The sequence below is a fragment of the Mytilus trossulus genome, chromosome 7, assembly GCF_036588685.1.
Source record: "Mytilus trossulus isolate FHL-02 chromosome 7, PNRI_Mtr1.1.1.hap1, whole genome shotgun sequence".
In the NCBI taxonomy this organism is placed as follows: Eukaryota; Metazoa; Mollusca; class Bivalvia; order Mytilida; family Mytilidae; genus Mytilus; species Mytilus trossulus.
This window is the reverse complement of record NC_086379.1, coordinates 26,061,788-26,085,610: the sequence shown is the minus strand read 5'-3', so window position 1 is coordinate 26,085,610 and position 23,823 is coordinate 26,061,788. Positions and strand designations below refer to the sequence as shown.

The 23,823-nt window shown below is 30.9% G+C and overlaps 1 protein-coding gene across 2 annotated transcripts; it reads left to right on the top strand.

Annotated features, from left to right (window-relative positions):
* Positions 1-2,093: 2,093 nt before the first annotated feature.
* On the top strand, positions 2,094-16,390 carry LOC134724844 (uncharacterized). Of its 2 annotated transcripts, none has more exons than XM_063588138.1 (14): positions 2,094-2,224; positions 5,216-5,739; positions 6,070-6,196; positions 6,842-7,159; positions 8,558-8,773; positions 9,779-9,880; positions 10,405-10,620; positions 11,058-11,150; positions 11,538-11,632; positions 12,657-12,815; positions 13,401-13,455; positions 13,860-13,912; positions 15,050-15,109; positions 15,988-16,390. In XM_063588138.1, exons 2-14 carry the CDS (start codon positions 5,227-5,229, stop codon positions 16,081-16,083), a joined length of 2,103 nt encoding a protein of 700 aa, XP_063444208.1. In that variant the 5' UTR covers positions 2,094-2,224; positions 5,216-5,226; the 3' UTR covers positions 16,084-16,390. The 2 variants fall into 2 exon arrangements, with proteins under 2 accessions (XP_063444208.1, XP_063444207.1); XM_063588137.1 differs by having other exon boundaries at positions 9,767-9,880; positions 15,988-16,389.
* Positions 16,391-23,823: the final 7,433 nt, after the last annotated feature.

The following is a 23,823-nucleotide window of genomic DNA, read 5'->3' as shown; positions in this document are numbered from 1 at the left end:
TTTCAGTTGTACGAATTAAAACAATCTAATTAAAATTAAATCCTTTAATTGCTCCTGTTCTGATATGTGGCGCATCAAGGCCTTGATCCTTTAATTGCTCCTGTTCTGATATTTGGCGCATCAAGGCCTTGATGCGCGACATATCAGAACAGGAGCAATTAAAGCATCAAGGCCTTGATGCGCGACATATCAGACAAGACAACATTTTATTTGCGTCTCACCTCTTCTAAAACATTTACATAATATTACAATTTAAATATTACAATATAAAACAAGAGCCACTCTAAAAAGAGTTATGAGAACAGGAGCAATTAAAGGATTTAATTTTAATTAGATTGGAATTAAAGTGGATAATTTTTGATTTCTTTAACAAGAGGCATATAAAATGTATAAGAGAAGAGCCTTCGTCGTTCACTTATCAATTATATAAAGAGCGACAAAATATGTAAAGTTCTATTCATCAATTATCTTATGGATTACATAAATGAAAATACTTTAAATAGAAAGTAGGATGTCCCGCTCAAGCTTTTCAATTTTGAAAGTTAAAAAAGGTTATTACTCTAAAACGGAAGGAATGAAAGATGGAAAGACGGGCGGTCAACGGTAACACTGCTGTCGTCGCCTACCACCCCGTAAGGACACAAAAGTTAAGGATATTTACTTTAAAAAAATTAGGGGGGGACATGCAGTTGAATCGACGAATGTCATTCGGCATGATACGATTAACATTCATTTTTTGTTGTTGTATGAACTAGCATTTTCTGATAAAAATATACGTTTTCTTATATTTTGTAATATACTTTATGCGCATGCAGTTTATAATATCAAAATACAGTGCAGATACGAGTTTGCTGGTGGTATTTGGGGTTGACAGTTGGGGCACAGACTTCCCTTATCATGCTTCAACTATGATGATTGCTTAGACTGTTAACAAGTATCACACCAAACGTTGGCCTGATAGCCACCCCCCTTTGTTGAAAATCTTTGATCCACACCTGTTGGGTAATCCTCACAAACTACGATTTAGATCGTCACATCAGAGTTTTCATAATATATATTTATACTTGATACTTCCTTCTCACCGAAAACCCAGTTCTGATTCTAATTAGTGTAATACACACCACTGGATTTGGAAAAGCAATGAGGAACAACGAAAAATAAAATAAATTATAAGTACTGTAGTTGCGTCAAATATGTGTTTCTGCTAGGAACAATGATGTCAAGTTAAACAGTATCTCTGTTAAATAAATCTAAGGTTTGCTTCACTATGCTCAAGCCTTCTGCAAGGTAATTTTTACCTTTGCATAATTAATCTTCATACAAGTCATATATGATATTTACGACTTATTTTTTGGAGATAATGTTTTAACATAAAAAAATCAAAATCTAGATGATTCGACAGCATTCATTCAATTTTTTTCTCTGTATGTTATTTCATTTTTTTTTTTAATTTAGTTATTCCCGATCACAAATTCATCCCAAGTTCACGAAAATAGATGAAAATGGATCATTTCAACGTTCAGTGGCGAATATCACATCTAAGTAGGACTATAACATGTTTATGTTATATGAATGTAACCTATCATGCTTTGTATACTAGACTGACAGTTGTGCCTCCTAGTTCACAGATTGACAGTACACAGGGGAGACATGTCACCACAAGGGAACACATAATTCTAATTTCAATCTGTCATAATGTATACTATTTTTAAGCAGCAAAAAGTGTTCAAATCGGTCGTGTATTAAAACCACGACCTCTCCCACACAGGGGGCGAGCACGATACCACGAGATCAAAAATAAATCTGAAAGAAAAGATGAACACATATGAATACACATACATTCTTGTAAGGTTTTTGGTTTTCTATTACATGTAGATCTCAGATATCAAAGGATATGCATGGGGGTATTTTAAATCTTTTGTAAGATATACATTTTGTATATGATGTAGGTAAAAGGAAGTTAGTTAACCGTCATCTGACCTATTTCATTTTTTAAATACTTATATGTTGTTTATCAGTTTTTAAAGATTTTAGTACAGGTAGAGAATTTTCACTTGGGGGAAATTCCCGAATTTTGACAATGATAACTCTTAATTCCCTGTTCTAAAAATAGTAGGAGGAAGTTGAAGATAAAAACCCAGACGCAAAGCCTGCTTTGGTATATCAACAGTAACAGTGACATTTTGAGGAAATCTTTTAGAATGGTAGTGTTGTTTTAGATAAGGTAAGTTTAACTTGACATAAAAGTGGTCGGCACCTTGTTTTAAATACAAATATATGTATTGAATGAATTAAGCAGAAAATTAGGTATTTTAAATTCATAAAGAAATTTAAATTCATGTTCTCGCATAATACTTTCAACAAATTGCACTCCTTTATAATCTTGAAATAACGAGAAATTCTGATATTTTTCTCTGTATATAGATTGATAGTGATTTCGCTTTCCGTATGAACTATATTACGAATTTGATTAATTGAAAGGAAGTTAAACAGTGCATTGAACTTCTTTAATCAGTAGCATTCGTTGAACAATAACATGCATAAGGAAAGAAATATCTTCGGACCTATTAAATATGTGAATGTAGATATAAGAAATTGTGATATGAGTGCCAATGAGACAATCCCTCCATCCAAATCATCATTGGTTCAAAATAACCATTATAGGTAAACGCACGGTCTTCAGGTATGAATTGTTTAACGAAATCTATTACTTATATTGCATGAAATATTTGTCACTGGCCCGTTAAGCCAATCAAAATGATATCATTGCCGAATTGTGAAAAACGACTTATATAAAAATTTGTGGTATTTTTTGGTACATAAAACATATAAATGATATATGATACTGAGTTTTTTAAATTGACATACCACAATCGTTACATTGTGTAAGGAGCGGTAAACATATACTATAATTATAGTTATTATCCTTCCGTAATGTTTTATTCAAACAAATCCACCACTTTTTTTTTACCTTTTCATAGTATTGTACTGGAGTATTTTATATATAGAAACATATACCTAATTGTTATTGATGAGTTAAAGGCTGAAATATATACACAGATTATTGACAAAAAAGTAAAATAACGAAATTTCAAATTCAAAGGAAAATTGAGCAAATAAGCACATTGCAGGTTAAACGTACCGAGCAACATTAGTGTAACAAAAAATAATTAAAAGCTAGTAACTATAAAAATATATGTTGCTTTTTAATGCATATCAGTTGTGCATTTACTTCATCCTGTTGTACAAAGTCTGGAAAATGAGGGGAAACCCAAAATTTTGATCGGTTGCAGATACAAAAAAAGAAGAAGTTTAAAATGACAATTATAAAATTGAAAACCCATATTTGGTAGACCGCATTTCAGGAGTCAGGATGTACTTAAGAGACAATTAAACTTTGAAATTAAAATCTAAAATATATACATGTGTGTATGTGTCATAGTCGTCATGTTTTTAGTAGATCAATGATACAAACGTAAAAGATGAATCTCTAGGTTTGATGTAGAGAGGCGTGGGTATGATATATTTGTGGTTTCTCTTTATTTCAATAAATCGTAAAGTATAAACCATTGTGCTTAACATACAGTCATACTAATTTTCGGTTTTTATACATACTTAATATATGTATATATCTATAATATTCTATTACGAAATTGTAAAAGTTTAAAAAAACAAATTTATACAATATATTTTGCTGGTACTTTAGTCAATGTTAATTGTGTGCACACCTACAAAAATACATCATTTGACATCTTTTTTCTTCAATCTCTTAGGTAAATCTAAAATTGAATGAACATTTTTTCAATGTTTGTTCAAAATGTTTTAAAATTTCGAATTTTGACCTTTAATCATAGCTTTACAAAATTACGATGTTATCTTATATTTAACATATTTGTTTGAAGCTTATATTTATAGGTGCCTCCTTTTCATCGTCCTACAATTTAGCCTTGTATTTTGTCTGTGTGTTCTTTATTCATAACCCTTTAAAAACATATAGATATCAGTCACTAGAACGATAGGTGGAAAAATAAGGTCACATGAAAAAGTCTCCTATTTGAAAGTAATGATATACAATTGATTGAGCAATCTGGTGAAATGCTAAGGAATAATTAAACATTAACAGACATACTTTACCGTTACTGATCTAAATTTTGCTAAAATCAAAAGAAAACAAAATGTAAAAAAGTCAGCTCCGCATTAAAATGAATATATTGTTGATATACGTTGAGTGGCAAATATTTCATGAATGCCTAGAACAAAACTGTATTTATACTGTCTGCTGAATATATTTTAACCCCAAAACTTACTTAAATGTTAATAAGTTTTAAGGCTATAGTCTACATATTCAGATTTGACATTTCCCCGAACATGTGCGTATAATATCATATAAATCATATTTAAAGATCGACGAAAACTCAAAATTTTAGTCATTAAGTACTTATGCATGTATTTAATGGTCTAAACAAAATGTCGCATCTGTCGAATGGATAAAAAATACCGAGAATTATGCAATAGACTTAATACTACGGTATATATAAATATAACTGTTTTGATCTTTTATCACAAATCAATTTAAACTCGAGCAAACAATTTAAATAGAAAACTGGTTGAGAATTTTAAAAACATATTTGAATAAGTATATATTGCTTCAGACAAGTATATACCTATACATCTACATGATACGAATAAAAAAAGAAATTCATCGGACTTCCTGGTTGAAACAAATATAAAGATAAGATAAGATAAATAATAGTTTATTAAAGTGTCACATATTGATCTACATTGAAATACATAAAAATCGTTAACATCATAAAAAAAAGGATCAATACCCAGCCTATAAAGACTTACGAGACACTGTATATACAAATAAAAGCTATAACAGTTATACTGAAGGAAAATGGTTTTTTTTTTATAAAAAGGCATATTCATGCATTACATGATTTAAAACTCATTAAAAATGTACACACAATTATAAAATATCTATTCATGACTGCTTCAAAATAATAATATAGAACTTACTAATAAAAATCAACAATAAATACAAAAGAGGTATAATTACAGTTTAGTTCGCTTAAAAACGCCACTAGGGTAAAGGTTAAATAAATCAAAAAATCAAAAAAAATCAGTAAGAATTCAGTTATAGTTCAGTAAAACTTTTAGTAAAACTTACAGATAAATTTTATAAATAATAAACTTCTTTTTTTCTCTCATAAAGATTGCAACAATATGGCGACCGGACATGGTGTTTTAGGGATACATTTCATTCCATCTGATGGTTATCATTGGGCAGAATTTTTACAACAGAAACTTAATGAAGATGGATATAATATCAAAAGCATGCTTTTGGATCTGACATCTACAAGTCATTCTCATTTCTATGAAACAAACGTTCTTTTAGTTAGTCCTGACTTTTTTAGTCTCCAGAATTTTGATGCTTTACATCGAATTAATCCACAAAGAGCAATAATGGTACTTCTGGGAACTACCGCATCAGACATTCAGACATTTCTGTCTCAAAAATACCCTGCAATGTTGAAAATTACATTTTTTGAAACTCAGGCGACTGAGGATTGTGTACGTGCTTTATTGATTGGCATTATTAAGTTATACGAGCACGTGCACGAAGCGAGTGACGAAGAGACAGAACAAGGTGTATATGACAAACTGCCGCCTCTAAAACCACACACAGGAGCACCAATAAATACTATCCACAAAGTCGCAGTATCATTTGATAATAACGTAAGTATCATTAGAATACTGGTATTACATAAACTGGATATGCTTGTCCTGTTTAGGTCCATTAGGATTTCATGCTTTTGTCCAATCAACTTGGTTCGTTTTCATTTATCAATTTATGAGATTTGAACATCGGTGATACTTGAAAAAAATCTGGGTAAAATACTCGCAATTATTTTCCTATATTTATTTATTTAGTTTTTGCTATAGTTTTAATGGTTGACGTTATGTGTTACAATTAATATATAACGAAGAAAAAAAACCAATAGAATTTAATTGTTTTACGGTATATGATTAAAATGAGTAAAATGTTTTATTCTTATCTATTTACAGAATAGGGAAGTTTTTATTCTTTGTGATAGAAAAGGTAGTGATGAAATACAGATAGAATTGTTAGATAGACAGGGACAAATAAAAGCTATTCACGAAAATAAAGCTATATATAGATTCTCAGTTGATGGTACGTATTCATTGTTTACTGTTTTGTCAGTCAGTCTTCTTAAACAAGATATGTTCGTTATTGTTCGAAAATTTTGATTATTATCTGATTAAATATTTGTGTTAAGTTATATAAACACAAAGATATACATACGATTGATCGTTTTTTTTTCTTCACCGAAATATTAATATTTTTTACATAGTTTTTCTCTGGGTTCGCTGTGGAATCGTCCTAAAACTATGACAGCTTAATGCTAAAAAGGAAAAATTAGTTGAAAATGGTAAACGTGATCAGGACAGAAATATCAAAGCCAAATATGGAGATTTAGACACTGGGGTCATGGGTTCAAAAATTAAAAGAGAGGCGAAAAATATCAGATGGACATTCAAACTCATAGGTCGAAAATAATCTGGCAAGGCCATGGCTAAAAAAGGAAGAAAAAACAACAAAACACAATGCATCACATAGAAAACTAAAAAAATCAGCAACACAAACCCAACTAAAAATTCGTGGTAATCTCTGGTGCTCTGGAGGTTATAAATCCTGCTCACAAGGATATTAACATCTATATATTGGGCATCGTAAGGTTAAGTCTATTTCATCATTTAATCAGGTTTGTGCCAGTTTATTTTGTCATACATTTTCATTTTTCTTATGTATTTACAGCTGAATTAGCTAAGACCAATCCCAAATTTATAGCAAAAGATGGTCAACTGACGATTGGATCAGGTCAAGTTGTAATTCCTGAATCTCAATGTGTAAAACCTGACTCACAGAATAAGACTACGCGCTCAAAATTAGACATTTTACAAGATATCCTTGGCGAAGAAAAGGACCCAGTCTGTCTCATGTGCCAAGCACTTAATATAGAGGAAAGAACTAGAGAAGCATTGGATATGAACTTGGCGAGAAAATGCCAGAGTCTTGAACCTCTTCGAAAATTTGATGGAGGATTTTTTGATAATATTGGTCGTCGAAGTTCAGGTAGGTGGTAGAAAATTCAACAACAAAGTAATTAAATTTTACCCGGGAAGTATTTCTTTTGATGCATTTCTTAATAGATTTGTAGGCGTAAGGAAAAGGGAAGAATTTCGTTGATTAATGTGTCATTTCGCCAAAACGTGTATTCGAAATTAAAAAAATATATAAACGGGAAATATTGATTACTCTCTAAAATATTTGATAACATTGCTCATTATATTATATTTTCAGTAGTCATTTTGAATTTTTTTTTATGGATGGAGAGAATTTTTCCAATACAGTTGAACTTCAGTATATATATATAGTCAAAACTATTCTATTTCAAACACAGCTCGTTATGAAGGTGTTCTTTTTGTTTGCTTCATGATTGGTTTTGATGCCTCTGACATTGACCGATTTACCGAATTTCGAACTGATTTTTCGGTTCTATTTTGTTTCTCGAATTAGTTGTTAAAATATAAAACACAACAGAAATAATTATAATTTTTATGTTCTTAAATAAAATGCGACAACAATTTCGGAAAGAAAATAATTCAGATTTTTTGTCAATGAAACGGAGTTGATTTTCAACATTTTTTCAGTGATGTACAATGCTACAAGTAGTGTAAAACAGGCATCAGTATACCCTTCACAGATAGATTTACAAGGAATTTTAATTTTTTGCTCCATCGTATTTCAAGTTATGTTTTATATATTTGTATGACATTGTTATTCATATTTACAACGTGCCTTGTAAGCAACCTCATTTATTCTTATCGATAGCAAAATATATGTTTTTTTAGACTAAGTCTTATCTTAAATCTTTTTGACGATGATTACATAAGTAGTATAGATTTTAAAGTATTAATTTCAGTTTTGTATGAAATCTACACCGTTTAACCTGCATTAAATTTTCAAAAATTCTTTATAAACATTATAAACGATTATCTATACTTTTGTTGTGACTTCAAGTTTGCAATCTGACTATGAATATTTTTTCCTGATTTATATTTCAGGCTTTTATTTAATGAATGGCTATTATTTATTTTGAATTTATTGAACCATAAAACTAATTTTTGACTCTTCACATTGAATAATCCGCGAAGCGGATTATGTTAAATGTGAAGGGTCAAAAATTAGTTTTATGGTTCAATAGAATCAAAATAAATTATTGCCATTCATTATAAATAAATTTCTATCAAAAATAAGGCTCAACGAACTTTTTATATTATTTATCTTTACAATAACAACGTACACACATGTTGGCGTATGAATACACAACGTCATAGTTGGCGTGTCGGCATCAAAATTGACAACATTGAGAATAAAACTAATAATTTTAACCAATCAGAAGACAGTAAATACACAAAATTTATTTATTAAACATTGATTGTTATGCTTTATTGTGAAATACATTTTCAGGTCATAGCAACGAGAAATGGCCAACATTAATCCACTTTGCTGCAGAATTTAATCTACCTCGATTTTGTGAAGAGTTACTAAAGTTACCATGGAGTGAGGATGCTTGTTTGAAAATGAACAAAAACGCTGAAGCTCCACTAGATATAGCAAAACGAAAAAGTTTCAATGAACTGGTCAACAAACTAGAAATCTTTTTGGAAAGACCAATAAAAAGTGGTGAGTTTAATCAAAATAAATATTCGCTTCTTAATTGTGAGTTACAATTTAAGAGTGTGAGAATAATCAGAGGCTTGTGTTTAATTTTTGAAATTTCTCTTCTAATAAATTGCGTACAAGAGACATTTTTTATGCAACTATACCGGAAGAGAATTTCTTTCAAAATGTTTCTTTAATTTATGGAAGTATTAATGTCTCTTGTAATATTTGAATGGGTAAGAGAAAAAAGATATACTACTTTTGTTCTTACACCCAACAATTAGTTTTCAAATTCTATGAACAGTATCTATGTCTCTCATCGATTGGTCAATTTTAATATTTTATATTTCAATCTTAAGCTTTTCTTTTCGTTCCTATTTTGTTACAATTTTGGAAGCAAATAAGTTATATTTACCTCATGTAATACAATGCTTCTCTCAATCTTAATTAAGCAGTCAAAAAACGTCCGATACTACCTATTTATTAATACCAGCTTTTGCACAAATCTATTAATTTTAATACAGTTTGATATCAGTAAAAAGTTAGTTCATTGCGCTTTTGCAGTTATACACTCCTTTGATTTCTGGTGAATGGCTTCAAATATAATTCAAGCGAAAAAAACTAAAGGCCTAATCTCTGTACAAAATAAGGAACGAGACACAATTATGACAAACAGCCACAAACGACAACTTCTGAATCACGGGCTCCTGACATGGGACAGGCACTGACAGAATGTGGCGAGGTTTCAAGTTGTCTTGTTTGTAATTTCAGATGTCAAAGTTATATTTAAAATCTTACAACCATCTATGGTGTCGCTCATTTTCACTTTTTCACCAAAAAATCTCATATTTACAAATCTTGAAATACTTGGTATATATAAACAGTAACTTCTATCTTTCATCGCAATTTTCTTTGCTTGCCTCCTTAATGAAAACTAACGGGAAACGTGACTATATAGCTTTATTACCTGCTTCGATAACATAATGCTAATAGCACCTGAATTAAATTTGACAGGAAATGTTCCAGGTAACAAAGACAGTGGAGTTGTAGAAGATGATGTTCCGATAAAAGACGACCGTTTAAGTTCATCTGAATCTTACACAGATATGTCAGAGATGGCCAAACCAGGTAAACAACTAGTGCATTAGAAAAAATAACTAGTAAAATTGAGAATGGAAATGGGGAATGTGTCAAAGAGACAACAACCCGACTATAGAACAGACAACAGCAGAAGGTCAATGCAGCAAGAAATTCCCGCACCCGGAGGCGTCCTTCAGCTGGCCCTTAAACAAATACACTAGTACAGTGATAATGAATACCATACTAGTACTTCATTATTAGAACTTTAACTGAATCATTTTTTTTTCATAAATTCTTTAAGAGTTATTGATAGCAGGAATTTTAAATCTAAGGCACAACTATACAAGTTAAACAGGAATTCTTTTCATTAGTTACATTGTACATATCATATGGTTTGTTTCTTATTACCGTATTATAATTATTTCTTCTGGTTACTAGAATTTGAGGTCTACGAACGTTTTGTTAACCAGTCAGATAACTGAATTAGATGAAGTAAACTTTTTAAAGTTATAAATAAGACTAAAAAATTCATCATATATAAAATAAAAATATTTTTTTCTAACTGTCTTTAGTCTCAGGCGAGAAGGAAGAAACGCCGCCACCATCGCCTCACCCACAACCAACGTATATGAATACTAGAGACGCAAGTCCTTCTCGTTGTTCAGGACCACCACCTGCACCTAAGCCTCATCGTCCACCGCCGAAATCTAGTGGTGATTCAGATACACAGAGTGAATACATGGACATGAACGCGTTTGGCACAACACAGTCAGCCCCGAACCTTCCAGGTTAGCAGAAGATTCATTTAAGTTATACATATATTGTCTTATTGAAACTTTTTATGGCAATGTCCACTCATATGCTGTTTTGAGCGCACTGAAGTAAGTACACTGACTAATCTTTTTTCAAATTCAAAATGAGTAATAAAAAAGTACATAATATATGGAGACAAAAAAATATTTAAACCATATTCAGTCAGATAACACATGCTTTTACACGAAAATTACTTTGAATCTTAAAGCGTTATAGTTCATTTGATAAGATATCGTCGCAAGTCCGTGGGCTAGTTGGTAAATATTATATAATGATGATTTTGAAAGCTACATATAAATGACAGAGTGAAATTATTAGTTGTAAAATCCCCATTTTTTTTTTATAGTTATGCATGTACATTATTCACGGCATGACTATCTCTTTTTATGTTTTTTCTTATTTCTGTCAACAGCTATACAGGTGCAACATGCGCCAACAGGAAGATCATTATCAGATAGCCAGTCTCAAAGCTATGCAGACGACGAAGAGGAAGACGAGGAATATGGTAAGACACGATGATTTAACGCTGCCACTTAGAATCATAAATGATGTCAGTTTTATTTTAAGTCGATTCATATTGAAATGTTAAAAAGATGTAATTGTTCTAATTTTCTTACTTAAAAAACATTTGGGTTATCAATTTTTTTTCTCGATTCAAATAATATTCAATATTACTTAAGGTTTATAATTTTTTGATATATTAATCATTATGGTTACATGATTCAAATGGTATTCCAAGTTCCTGAAGCTTTGTTTCTTTTTTCAAATATATGGACTCAATGTTTCTATCTTTATACATATATTGACCGCCATTATCAGTTTATAGGCTTCAATAAAATATCAGGAATTACACTTTGCATGATATATATCAGAACTTAAACGTATTTTCCAGATTATCCGATAGAGTTTGACTTGCAATCGACTGGTAGCTCCAGTTCAAATCTCACCTATTTATCTCCTCAGCCTGTTATACACGAGGATGTTCAGGTATTATTTTTTACTACATTTATATAAAATAAAATATTAAGTATAATGTCTTCGGGTAGCCTCATTACCTAGATAAGGAGAATCAGTGAAACTCTATAGAAAGTCCCAGTCCAGTAGCGGCGTTCCTCCAACATCTACCGTATAGCGGGTTATTTTTGCGGGTAAAAAAATCGCGATTTTCCTTAAATAAGGTATACGAAATGTTTTGGCGACTATTATTTTGGTGGATTCAAAACTTTTATCAATACCTTTGCATATGCACTTTTAAATTGGCGGAATTTATTTTGGCGATTTTAATTTATTCTATCCGCGAAAATAAACAATTATGTACACCCCGAGAAAATAACCCGCTATACATGTCAGTATTATAACACACCTTTCTCGACATGTACTTCTAAAATAGAATAAAATCATTTCTCATCAACAGCTTGAACGTGATGAGTTGTAACATGTGAACACCCGTCAGATATCCCAGTTAACTTCTACATGTTCTAGCTTCTTACTTACTTTGATTTTCCCCCTCAATACGTTGAGTGAGCTTAATATTTTGTTTTCATTTAACTCTACATAATGAGGTCATTTTTGGAAATCAGGTTGACAGTGGTAACATTTTAGCCTTTTTCCGGATCTGTCTGACTCATATTCATTACTTTTCAAAAAGAGGGAAGAAAGATACCAAAGGGACAGTCAAACTCATAAATCTAAAACAAACTGACAACGCCAACCTTTGAATTACTAGTAGGGATATGCATACCCCGACAACGATTGCATTATTATTTCTAACAGAACCATTTTAACAAAACTATACTCTCGATTTTGAGTAAACATGAGCCATTTGAATGCATGATTATAACAACGAGAAAGTTTAACTCTTGAAACATATGTATTTTTAATCACCTGTCTACCATGAGATAAAAGCATACGTATATTAATCTAACAACTTCATTATAATACTTCTAAAAAGGTTTTTTTCCAAGACGAAGAACGTACATAATATAGTTTAACCTTATCTTTCATGTTCTAGCTTCCAACACATCCGCACGGGGAAAGACACAGTGGATTTTTCAAAAAGTTCAAGTTATTTGGGAAAAAACACAAAAAGGATCCTAAGCCACCACAAAGAGACAGAAAGATGTCATTGCCTACTGAAATGGATTTGAAAGCTTTCCAGCAGACGAGAGCTGTAAGTCTATATATTTTATATTGTTATCCTTATAAGACTTCACAGTACAAACATATTATTCTATAATTTATGATTAATATTATTTTCACGTTCTGTCGTTTATTAGTGTTAGGTAATTCACAGGAATTAATTGTATTTTAAAATGGCTTTGGCTGATACACCCTATAATATCAGCCGATTCGAAATGAAAGATCTTTCAAAAGGTACACCACGATTTTCATTCGTGTGGTGCTACCACTTTGTCGTTTAAACATATACATATAAATACATGTTTCTAATAAGATATAAGACGATGTATATGTAGTACGAGTGTCAATGAGACAACTATCCATCCAAGTCGCAATTTGTGAAAGTACACCATTATAGGTCAACACAGAGCATTGACTTCACACCAAACAGCAAGCTATAAAGGGCCCCAAATATGACTAGTGTTAAACAATTCAAACGGGAAAACAAATGGTATAATCTATATAGAAACAGGAAACAAGAAACATAATTGTTTACTTAATGAAGCTGTGTATGACTGTTTACTTATTGAAGCTGTGTATGACAAGTAGTTAACATATTTCAATGTTGTGATTATAGGGAGGAAGAAGAGGCAGTATTCCTGCCGTTCAAGTAAATAGAGATAGTGGTTCGAGTAAGTACTTACATTAACAAGTATTACCAAAATACGCAGCTCTAAAAGAGAGGCGAAATATTCTAGATGAACATTCAAACTCAGAAGTTGAAAATAAACTGAAAACGCTATTGTTGTAAAAAGAAAAAAATCTAGCTAAATTATCCCTAAATGTTAATACTTTATGGAATTCTGTTCAGACAAGATTATAGTTTAAAACAGGCTTTTTTCTAAATGAATTTTCTTTTCATTCTTAGCAATTTTTCAAAGTTGATATTTTTTTATTGAATTAAACTGATTTCTTCGTCCTCTAAAATGTCAGTTTTACATATATATAAGTTTAATTTGATATGTATGCATAGCCTAAAGACTTTTAAAATAGCTTCAAAAAGTGTAAGCATAATTGTTATTTTAACTTTTTATAGGTACGTCAAGTGGTGAAATTAATGTAATGCATTCCAGAGAAGACAAATCTAAGGTAAATATTAAATCATGAGAATATAGTATCCTCAGTATATAATGATTTGTTTTTGTGAAAATAATACGATATACATTAAGAAGTGTAGAAGATAGGTTGGGGTTGTTTTTTTTTTTGGGGGGGGGGGTGTCAAAACCTCTAGGCTACCTTTCAATTTAGTTCCATATATGTATATACTTGGTCACAGCCATTCCTTATCTGTATGTCAGAAAAAACTCATCGGATTATATCACCGACTGACCAACATATTAAAATACTATTACTGATTGATTGATTGCTGGGTGTTTGAAGACACTTACAACATTATGATGGTATTTCGTGGTGCACAGATTCAATTGATGGAGGAAGTCGCAGTGAGAGAACCACCGACTCTCCGTAGTAAAACTGACAATGCTAGTTAATTCATATTGGAGTTTATTGTAAAGAGAACTCTGGCATCTCTAAGTTGAATTTTAGTTATTTTCGAAATACCAAATTGCAGGTTTTATACGGTTTCATATAAAACTTGGATTATTGGATGTTTCCAAGTGTTGACATAAATATCAATAATGTGGTCATTTTATAAATTTCCTGTATACAAAACTGAACTTTTTGAAAAACTAAGGATTTTTTTTATCACAAGCATAGTTTATCTTAGCCGTATTTGGCACAACTTTTTGGAATTTTGGATACTCAATGCTCTTCAACTTTGTACTTGTTTGGGTTTATAAATATTTTTGATTTGAGCGTCACTGATGATGTAGACGAAACGCGCGTCTGGCATACTAAATTATAATCCTGGTACCTTTGATAAGTATCCAGATAGAAAATATAATTTGAGAAAAAATGGTTTATTTATTACTTAGAACTAGCTTTCAGTATCTTCTCTACTAACAAGTTAGACTTGCTACATGTCCCTTCCTAATTATGTTTTTTTTCAATTTTGCCCCTTCAACAATTTTACTGCTATTACGAGAATACCATTATACTGACATCTGCAGGGTTTCTCCAAGGGCAATCAGTAGACTGGCACTTATCAGTAAACATATAAATTAGTAAGAAAGAAATAAAAGAAAGAGAACTGTAGCAGGTCTACCAAAATGTCAAATAGACTTTAGAGCCCTATAGAGCTTTAAGAGATTTGTTTTTGTTTTATAGTCTGTGGATCTATTCCAAGATGCTAACCGCAGAAAGAAAAAGACACATTTTCTTAATAAAGTAAGTATGAAATCAAATAGTATGTACTTTAAAAGTTCCATGTCAAGTTCAATATCTTATTAGTGCAATAAAATTAACGGTACCAATACTTTACCTATATTAGTTTGGTAAACATTACCGACAATGGACTATAGCTGTCGAATTAGGTTGCTCTTAATGTAACTTTTTGGGGGAAATTGAATATTACGGATATAGGAGATATGGGTATACGTCAGTTAGACTTCTACCCAACGACAAAATAACTAAAAGACATCGACAAGGGCAGCATAGAGTTTGTAATAATAGAGATGTGTATATTCAATACACTAAATCGTCTCGAGTAGGTTAAAGTTACAAACAATTAAACACAAGCAAAAATGATTTATAATGAACATATGAAATAACGAAAAATATAGGCAACAGTAGTATACCGCTGTTCGAAATTCATAAATCGATTGAGAAAAAAACAAAACTGGCTTACAAACTAAATCTGAGGGAAACACATCAAATGTAAGAGGAGAACTACAACACAACAGAAACACAACACTAAAATGTAACACAGATAGAAACGAACTATAATATAACAATGGCCATTTTCCTGACTTGATACAGGACATTTCAAGAAAAAAATTGGTGGGTTGAACCTGGTTTTGTTGCATGCCAAACCTCCTCCTTTATGGCAATGTTACATATAACATTACAATGACAACATTAATTGACAGAACTTCAATACAAATAAATGGGAGAACATATAGGACACACGTATAATAGCTTTCAAAAGGTTATTATACGCAAGAATATGACCTGTTTTTATTTTCCGCGTATACCTATCATTTACATTGATCTTAATTTGACTATATTATTTTCTTTATATTGTAAATATTCAAATTATATTTTAGGATACAAGGAAATCCATGAGAATAAACAAAGTCATAGAAGATAAAATAAATCCACTTCCTCTTCCTCAAAAGTCAAAACATAAGTTATCACCATAGATATAAACAAGATCATGGCAAGTTATCTTGTAAAAATGTGTGAAATGAAAGGAAACTAATCTCATTAATTTCTTATAACAAAAAGGTCTACAAGGGAAAATGCACAAACCTTATACCCCTTAAAACTGCTGAGGAATAAGTTATACAAACAAGTCGCCAGAAGGACAGTTTTGATCGAGAATGATAAATTTTAAGAATGTCATCATCTGAGCATTCTTAGAATTAATTGTATCAAATTAATTGAAACGTTTTTGCTTCATTAAAATCATTTACATATTACCAAGACTTACTGCTTTGTATAGTATCTATGCATTATTTACTGACAGTATTACAAGAAAAACTAGTTGACACTGTATATATTCCGTAAACAAAAATGCAATTTTTATTTTATTTATTCACAAATGTATATATGTTGTATTATACAAAATTGATGTAACTATGTATATATGTTATGTTAAACAAAATTGATGTAAATATGTATATATGTTATATTATACAAAATTAATGTATATATGTTATATTATACAAAATTGATGTATATATGTATATATATTTTATACAAAACTGATGTATATATGTATATATGTTATATAATACAAAATTGATGTAAATATGTATATATTGCCAAAGCACAGTACAATGTCCTGTGATGAATATGTTTACCTTATTTTTATTGAAAATAAAGATCTTAGTAATAGTTTGTTTTGGTTAGTGCATTTTGATTGTTGTTACTTTGATATTGACCTCGTGTAGTCGTCCTTTATTGCATTTACTTTCAGTATATTGATACTCATCACATCATGGATAAATGCAATAGCTAGTATACCGCTGTTTAATATTCATAAATCGTTTCAACTGAAACAAATTCGGATCACAAACAAAAATGAGGGACACACATCAAGAATAAGAGGAAGAAAAAAACCAAAACAACAGAAACACTGAAAAACTACAAACAACTGATATTCCTTACTTGGTACATGTACGTGACATTCATACAAAAATGGTTGGTCGAACCTGGTTTTTTTTGCTAGCCCTCATCCCCACCCCGCTTATATTGCAACGCTGAAAAAAATACCGCTAAAATGACAACGTTACGTGACAGAAATACAACACAAATTAATGCAAGAACAAAAAACAGAAAAATTTCACAAATAAGTTATATAATAGTACAAGTCAACATGCAAACCACGAAATAACAACGAACACTTTAAATAATTTTAAGACAGTACACAAATACAGCATACAACAATTTTGAACTATGCGTCACACGAATGCATTAACGCAAGAAAAAGGGACGTCACATACAATTTTAACCTTGGAATAAAAAATCGGGATACAGTTTGTATATGTTATTTGATGAAAGATACCGAAAGGACTTTGAATGACTGTAACACAAGTGTGTGGTGTTGTTCAAATATGTTTGTAAAATATCAAACATTAGATCAGTTACAAAACAGCTTTGACGTGAAGAAACATTGACTATGTTATTTTATGTTAACGTTCATTTATTGCGCTAATTAACATGGAATTGACAAACTAAATGAATTTAGAAAAGCAAGTTCTTAAAAACAATCAATTATTTCAGTATGCATCATTGTCATATTTATTTCTGTATACCAGTAAATCTATATAAGATAACCTTTTGAAATACATGAAGCTTTTTTTATTCAAATATTAAAACCTGATAAAAAAAATCGAAAGGTTCGTATCATAGAAACATCTAAGTGTGTAAGGTCATCTTCAGATTAACTCCACTACGAGTGTATCAATTACTAGTAGTTCATCTTTAAATGATTGTCAACCTTTAAAATTCAAGTTGTTCCGGCAACTCGTTAGAGTATACTTATACTTCTCCTAATGCTCTAATCGTTTTAAGATCGTACAAGTGTTCTCTTATCGCATTCTAAGCGTATGAATAATCTTTGATCAAATGATCGGAAAATTCCTGAGAAATCTTATGGCTCTCTCATATGATGTAGTATGAAACTTGCTTTTTTCTTTTTGTTCGAATATTGCGATGTGAACACGACAGAATATTCGGCAGGATATTACATAGTTTTGACCATATGTGAAGCATTCATATGTGAACAAATATGAGCTCCTGCTGCCTTTTTTTGTATACTTATAAGAAACAGCGTGTCTTTCATGTCATTAATGTGCTTTGTCTTTATCCCTTTTTGTGATTCTTTGTTACATATTTGTTTGTTTTTTATATATAATGACTAAGATTTATACACAATGTTGACTGCTGTACCCCTATTTTTGACATTTTTACCTATTATATCTGTTTGCTTTGTTCACATATCGTCGTTAATATAATGGAATTTAATGCGACTGTCATACAAGTGAGTTAGCAATAAAACATTCAGCTGAAGGACGCCTCCGGGTGCGGGAATTTCTCGCTACATTGAAGACCTGTTGCTGACCTTCTGCTGTTGTTTTTTTATTTGGTCGGGTTGTTGTCTCTTTGACACATGACACATTTCCATTCTCAATTTTATTATAGCTTCAAGACTCGGTATTTTACCTATTCGTCAATTTTAGAAAGTTTTTGATTTCGTAAAGGAGTCTATGGAATGTTTTATTGTTTCAACTTTTTATTTATCAATGTTCTTGGCCGAAGGACGAATCAATATGTACCGCCAATTTTTTTTTTAAATGTTGGTTTAACAAATCTTTAAAAAAATAAGTGTCGTTATATATCGAAAGCTAGCTCAGTTACTGCAATTTTTAAAGATTTAACTTGTGATAAAGTTAATATAAAATCTATAGAATACAATATAATTGGTAACAGTTATAGCTTGTCTTTTAGAAGCATTTGTCTTCTATTTCGACCCTCTCCCATAGCTGTTAATCTTTCTTTAAAATGAAATGACATATACGTTGATATTTCATGTAAGCAAAATTTTGTAGATCCAAACTATGATTAACCTTTTGACATAATCACGTGACCAGTGTGCGAAACATAAAAAATGTTAATGATTTTAGTGCAAATCCAAATTAACCATGTCAAACACATTTAATCCCGAATTGTCTGCAAATATTAACTGTTAAAAAATCTAAGTACACCTACAAGCAAGTTAAGGAAAATAGCTTCTGCAAAAGTTTCATAAACAAAAAGTCTGTTTATTTGGTCATAAAAAAAGTTTTTCATAAAATGTCATGACGGTTTGACAGTTACCATGGTATCATCAGCTCAATAGTCAGCACTTCAAAATGTACGTTGACAGGAATGGTCATTGATAAGGTCATTATTTCAAATAAACTGTTAACAAGACTTCTAATTTTTCGAAAAAAATATTCGAAGCATAAATGCTGCGAGCTCGACAAAAACATTTTCTACAAAATCACTTTAGAATCATTTCTTTGGTCCACCTCAAAGCTGTGGCAATTTCTCTGATACAACATCAGCTTGAAACATGATTGATCAAAAATTTTAAATGGTAAAGGAAAGACAATACAGATTCAGTTTTTAGAAGATTAAGCTTTTATATATATTCAGTTAGTGTAATGTTCTTCCTGTTTCTAATGTTTACATTTATAGATAACATTTCAGAGGGTATCAAACTACTTGTCCATATCAACCCCTTTTATGATATCGTTTTAAATAGGAACTATTATCATCGCAAGTACAAATTGTATAAATATTGTTTATGTAATTCTGATAACCATCAATAGGGGGAACAGTTAGTTTTAAGCACTGCATGATTATACAGAAACAATGTACAAATGAGTCCTACAATGAGGCAATCGCTTAGTTTCTTCTCTTACCTATTCTAACATAGGACTCGGCATTTGATCAGCTGAGTTTTTTTGTACACATTTCTGTGTGTTTATTTATTCTACATTGGCTAGAGGTATAGAGGGAAGGTTGAGAACTCATAAAACATGCTTAACCCCGCCGCATTTCTATCACAACCTAGGAAACGCTAGCCTTTGTTAGTCTTGGGAGTTTTTTTGGTTTTTTTAAATCTTTGGTTCATTTATATGTTTCGGATAAAACCTGGTCTTATTACTAGCTAAACCTCTCACAGTCGCATCAAATTTCATTATATTGACAATAATGTGTGAACAACATAAACAGACATAATTGGTTAAAATGTCAACAATCGGGGTACTGCAGTCAACATTGTGTTAATTTTAATCACTATAAAACAAACAAATATGTAACAATGAAGCACAAAAAGCAACAAAGCATTTAGCAAAAATGAAAGACAAGAATACCAAATTCAACAAAACACAATAACATAATGACAGGTGTATAAGTACAGAGCCACGTTATGTGTATCAAAGAAACACAAAAAGGCATAAAGACAATACACATTAGCGAAAATGAAAGACAAGACATACAGAATGTAAACAAACATAATGTTGTTCTTCATATCAGCAGAACAGAAGAGACAGAACTTCTTTTTCTCTATACAAAATCGTTCTATACAGACATTTATTCAAATAGAAAACTCTCTAAAATCAGTTTTTCTCACATTTATACTCATTTATTAGAATTATAGTCTTAAAGAAATAACTGCGTATACTCTAAGTTTTTCTTTACTATAAATTTTATACCCCCTCCCCTGTTTCATTTTTTTTTTAAATTTGAAAACAAAACTTTAATTATTGCCAGCTTACCCTATTTGCATATTTTCTGATAAAAAATGACTAGAACCTGTTAAAATCTGTTTTGATAACATATTGAAAGCATATCAGAATATTATAAATGTAATGTTAGCAGTCAACATTTGCAACATTCAAGTTTATATATAAAGTATCCAATCCAGCCTCTATCTCCAGTCCACATCTTACTGTATGCCTATTTGTCAATTAAAGAACACACTTTTTGCCTCAAATGGTCAATATAGAATTCTTGCCACAACAGTATCAACTGTAACCATATATCTGACACAATTTAGCTACTATATATACTAGAAGTGTTCAAACAAAGCCATATTTGCAATAGTTGTATGTATGCAGATACCAGTCTGAGATATATATTCACTTAAAATATTGCAGATATAACTGCTAACATCCGATTTTTGCATAACTTCCAAGCATAGTTATTGTTCTCTATATCAAGAACTTTTAAATCATAAAATCATAGCATTTACAAGTTAAATTATTTGTTTTATGACCCAGGGGGTAGGCAATTTCTTATGTTTTTTGCCCCTGGGACCTCAAATTTCCTAAATCATTCTGCTGTTTCTAGCAATTTGGAATATTTATTACATATTCAGGATAGAACACACTTTTGTAAGTTTTCTTGAAATATTTTTGTTTTTCTAGCTTGTATTTATTATGACGTGGTGACAAAAAAGCAGATTAAGATGTTGCGGCTTTAGTTTGGGTTATCAAAAGGACACACATATTCCATAAATAATATTCAGGAAGGATCTATGAGTTTCAATGACTGCGAAGAGTAAATATAAGCACTTCTTAACCATTTAACTTACAAATATGCACATATTATGAATTAATTTTGTATCCAGGACTTTAAGTGAACTATGCATACTGTAAACTGTGAATTTATGCTGAGTCATCATATCTAAGGCCTAGGATTCTATCAATCTTCATTGAATATTTTTAAAACTTCATATTTGATTTAATTTCTTAAAAATCTTTGAAATAAAGCAAATTTGGTTAAATTCTTTATGTTCCCCCTTTTTCACCCTATATACTATTTTTTCCAATGGCTTTTAAATTGTTTTGAGGTAGCTTGTTCGCAAATTCCGCAAACGTCGTAGTGTTCAAACACAAAGGCAACAGAAGTATGCCGCTTGTCAATAGTCATCAAATGATTAAACAAATCAAATCATAGAGACTTACTAAAACCGAGGGAAACAAGAAGTAACATACCTAGAAACGGACTGGTTGATAACAATTGTGATACAAACGAAGGTGTTGGTGCCGCTTTTTTTGTTGATTTTGAACGAACAAGTAACGGTTATTTGGGTTTGCAAACATCATTTGAAAGCTTTCCAATCATGACATTGCGTAATTTTTTATTGATTGATATAATTTTAAAAATCATCTACAAAACTTATTCCTCCTTATTTTTGTAAGTGATTAGAACTAAAACGTGTTGATGTCATTTAACTTTGTTCTTCTATTTATTCGTGAAGTTATACACACATAAAATCATCATAGATTCAAGGATTGATATTGTGTGCGTCAGACGCGTGTTTCTTCTATAAAAGACTCACCAGTAACGCTAGAATAATAAAAAGGTTGAAAAGGCCAAACAATTAACGAAGATCCAAAATTCATAAAAGTTATGTCAAATACAACTAAGGTAATCTATAACTGTGTAGAACATAGCGGCGGGAACATAGACAAACCCGATATGATTTTAAAAAATCGGGTCAAATCATACTAGACAGGCATGCCCAACTGATTTTTCACCTTTGTTCTCAAATGTAAAAACTGTTCACATTAGACATATCGCTGTATCTGGACGCATGTTTTATTCTTATTCAGAGAAACATTTCAACTTCGTACTTTATTTGGCAATTCAATTAGTTTTATTCGAGCGGCACTGATAACAATTTTTGTAGACGAAACACACATCTTGCGTTCATAACTGTAAGCCTTGTTTCTATGATAAGTTTAATTTATCGATGGTTATCCTTGTCCTTACGACGGTCGGTGTAAACAACTGATTTTGTATTTCGATGGGAGATCCTAGATTCCATTTCAATTTGCAGCTTTCGCGTATTATACCGTTATCCTTTAATATGAAGACACTTTGTTTCAGTATGACGCTGGTGGTCTTATTATCTAGTATGTTTATTGAAAAGATAACGAACGTGTTCTTAAATATATTTTTAAATCAAAATAAAATTAAACATTGACGTTCTGGTTTCTTTATAAATTGCAAACAAACCGGTCTAAATATTCACGCAATGGCAGTAATACTCCCATATATATCTTTTGTTTATTTTTTCTCTCTGTATATAGTTATTTCACTATTAGTATTATATTTGTCTAATGTTCTTTTGGTAGATCCTCTAGTAAAAAAGAAATAGCGTTCAATTAAATAAAACAGAATACAAAACCATTCTTTCAAGTTCCTCTTAAGTGATCACTCACTTAAATCAATATAAATAATATGTATAGGTTAACTTTCATTGATAAATGCTGTGTATTGTTCCTCTTTGTATGACCATGAAAGTTAATGAATATATATTTATATAAAGAAAAAGAAAAAGGCACTTGAAATTTATCATAGCACAGAGATTGCTTTTTAGCTCTTTTACGTGACCAAAATTGTACGTGGTCAATGAAAAAAATGTTTGAGGGCAATAACCAACGCAAGATATGCTTTAAAGGGGAATTTATAGAAATAAATTTGTATGTACTGCATAACTTCGTTGCCATAGTGTATCCAATTTTTTATTAATAAAATCACTTTCACAAACCTATTTTTTCTGGTTTTTTTCCGCCTTATGAAAATGCATCCGATTTATTACAGATTTTCAAGCGAAATGATGTTGGATTGCATTGATGATTTGATTGCAATACTTGGCCATCGTTACTCATTCTTTAATGCTCATTTTGCTTGATATTCCGAGTGAAGAACTTTTTTAATAACGTTAACTTTTTCCTTCATACAAATATAGTACACTTCCCTTTAATACATTTATAAGTAACACGCGTTTATGATATAAAAACGGTATTTAGAAATTACTAAACGCCAACTTTCGATTCATACAAAACCGCAATTATTAATTAAGAATATAAATTAAG

What these genes read in the sequence shown, in the direction of transcription:
- LOC134724844 (XM_063588137.1), top strand. Translation starts at nt 5,227, where the DNA reads ATGGCGACCGGACATGGTGTTTTAGGGATACATTTCATTCCATCTGAT. An exon ending in AGAGGAAGACGAGGAATATG is followed by an intron (nt 11,151 to 11,537) that starts GTAAGACACGAT and finishes CGTATTTTCCAG; the next exon opens with ATTATCCGATAGAGTTTGAC. An exon ending in CCAGAGAAGACAAATCTAAG is followed by an intron (nt 13,913 to 15,049) that starts GTAAATATTAAA and finishes TTTGTTTTATAG; the next exon opens with TCTGTGGATCTATTCCAAGA.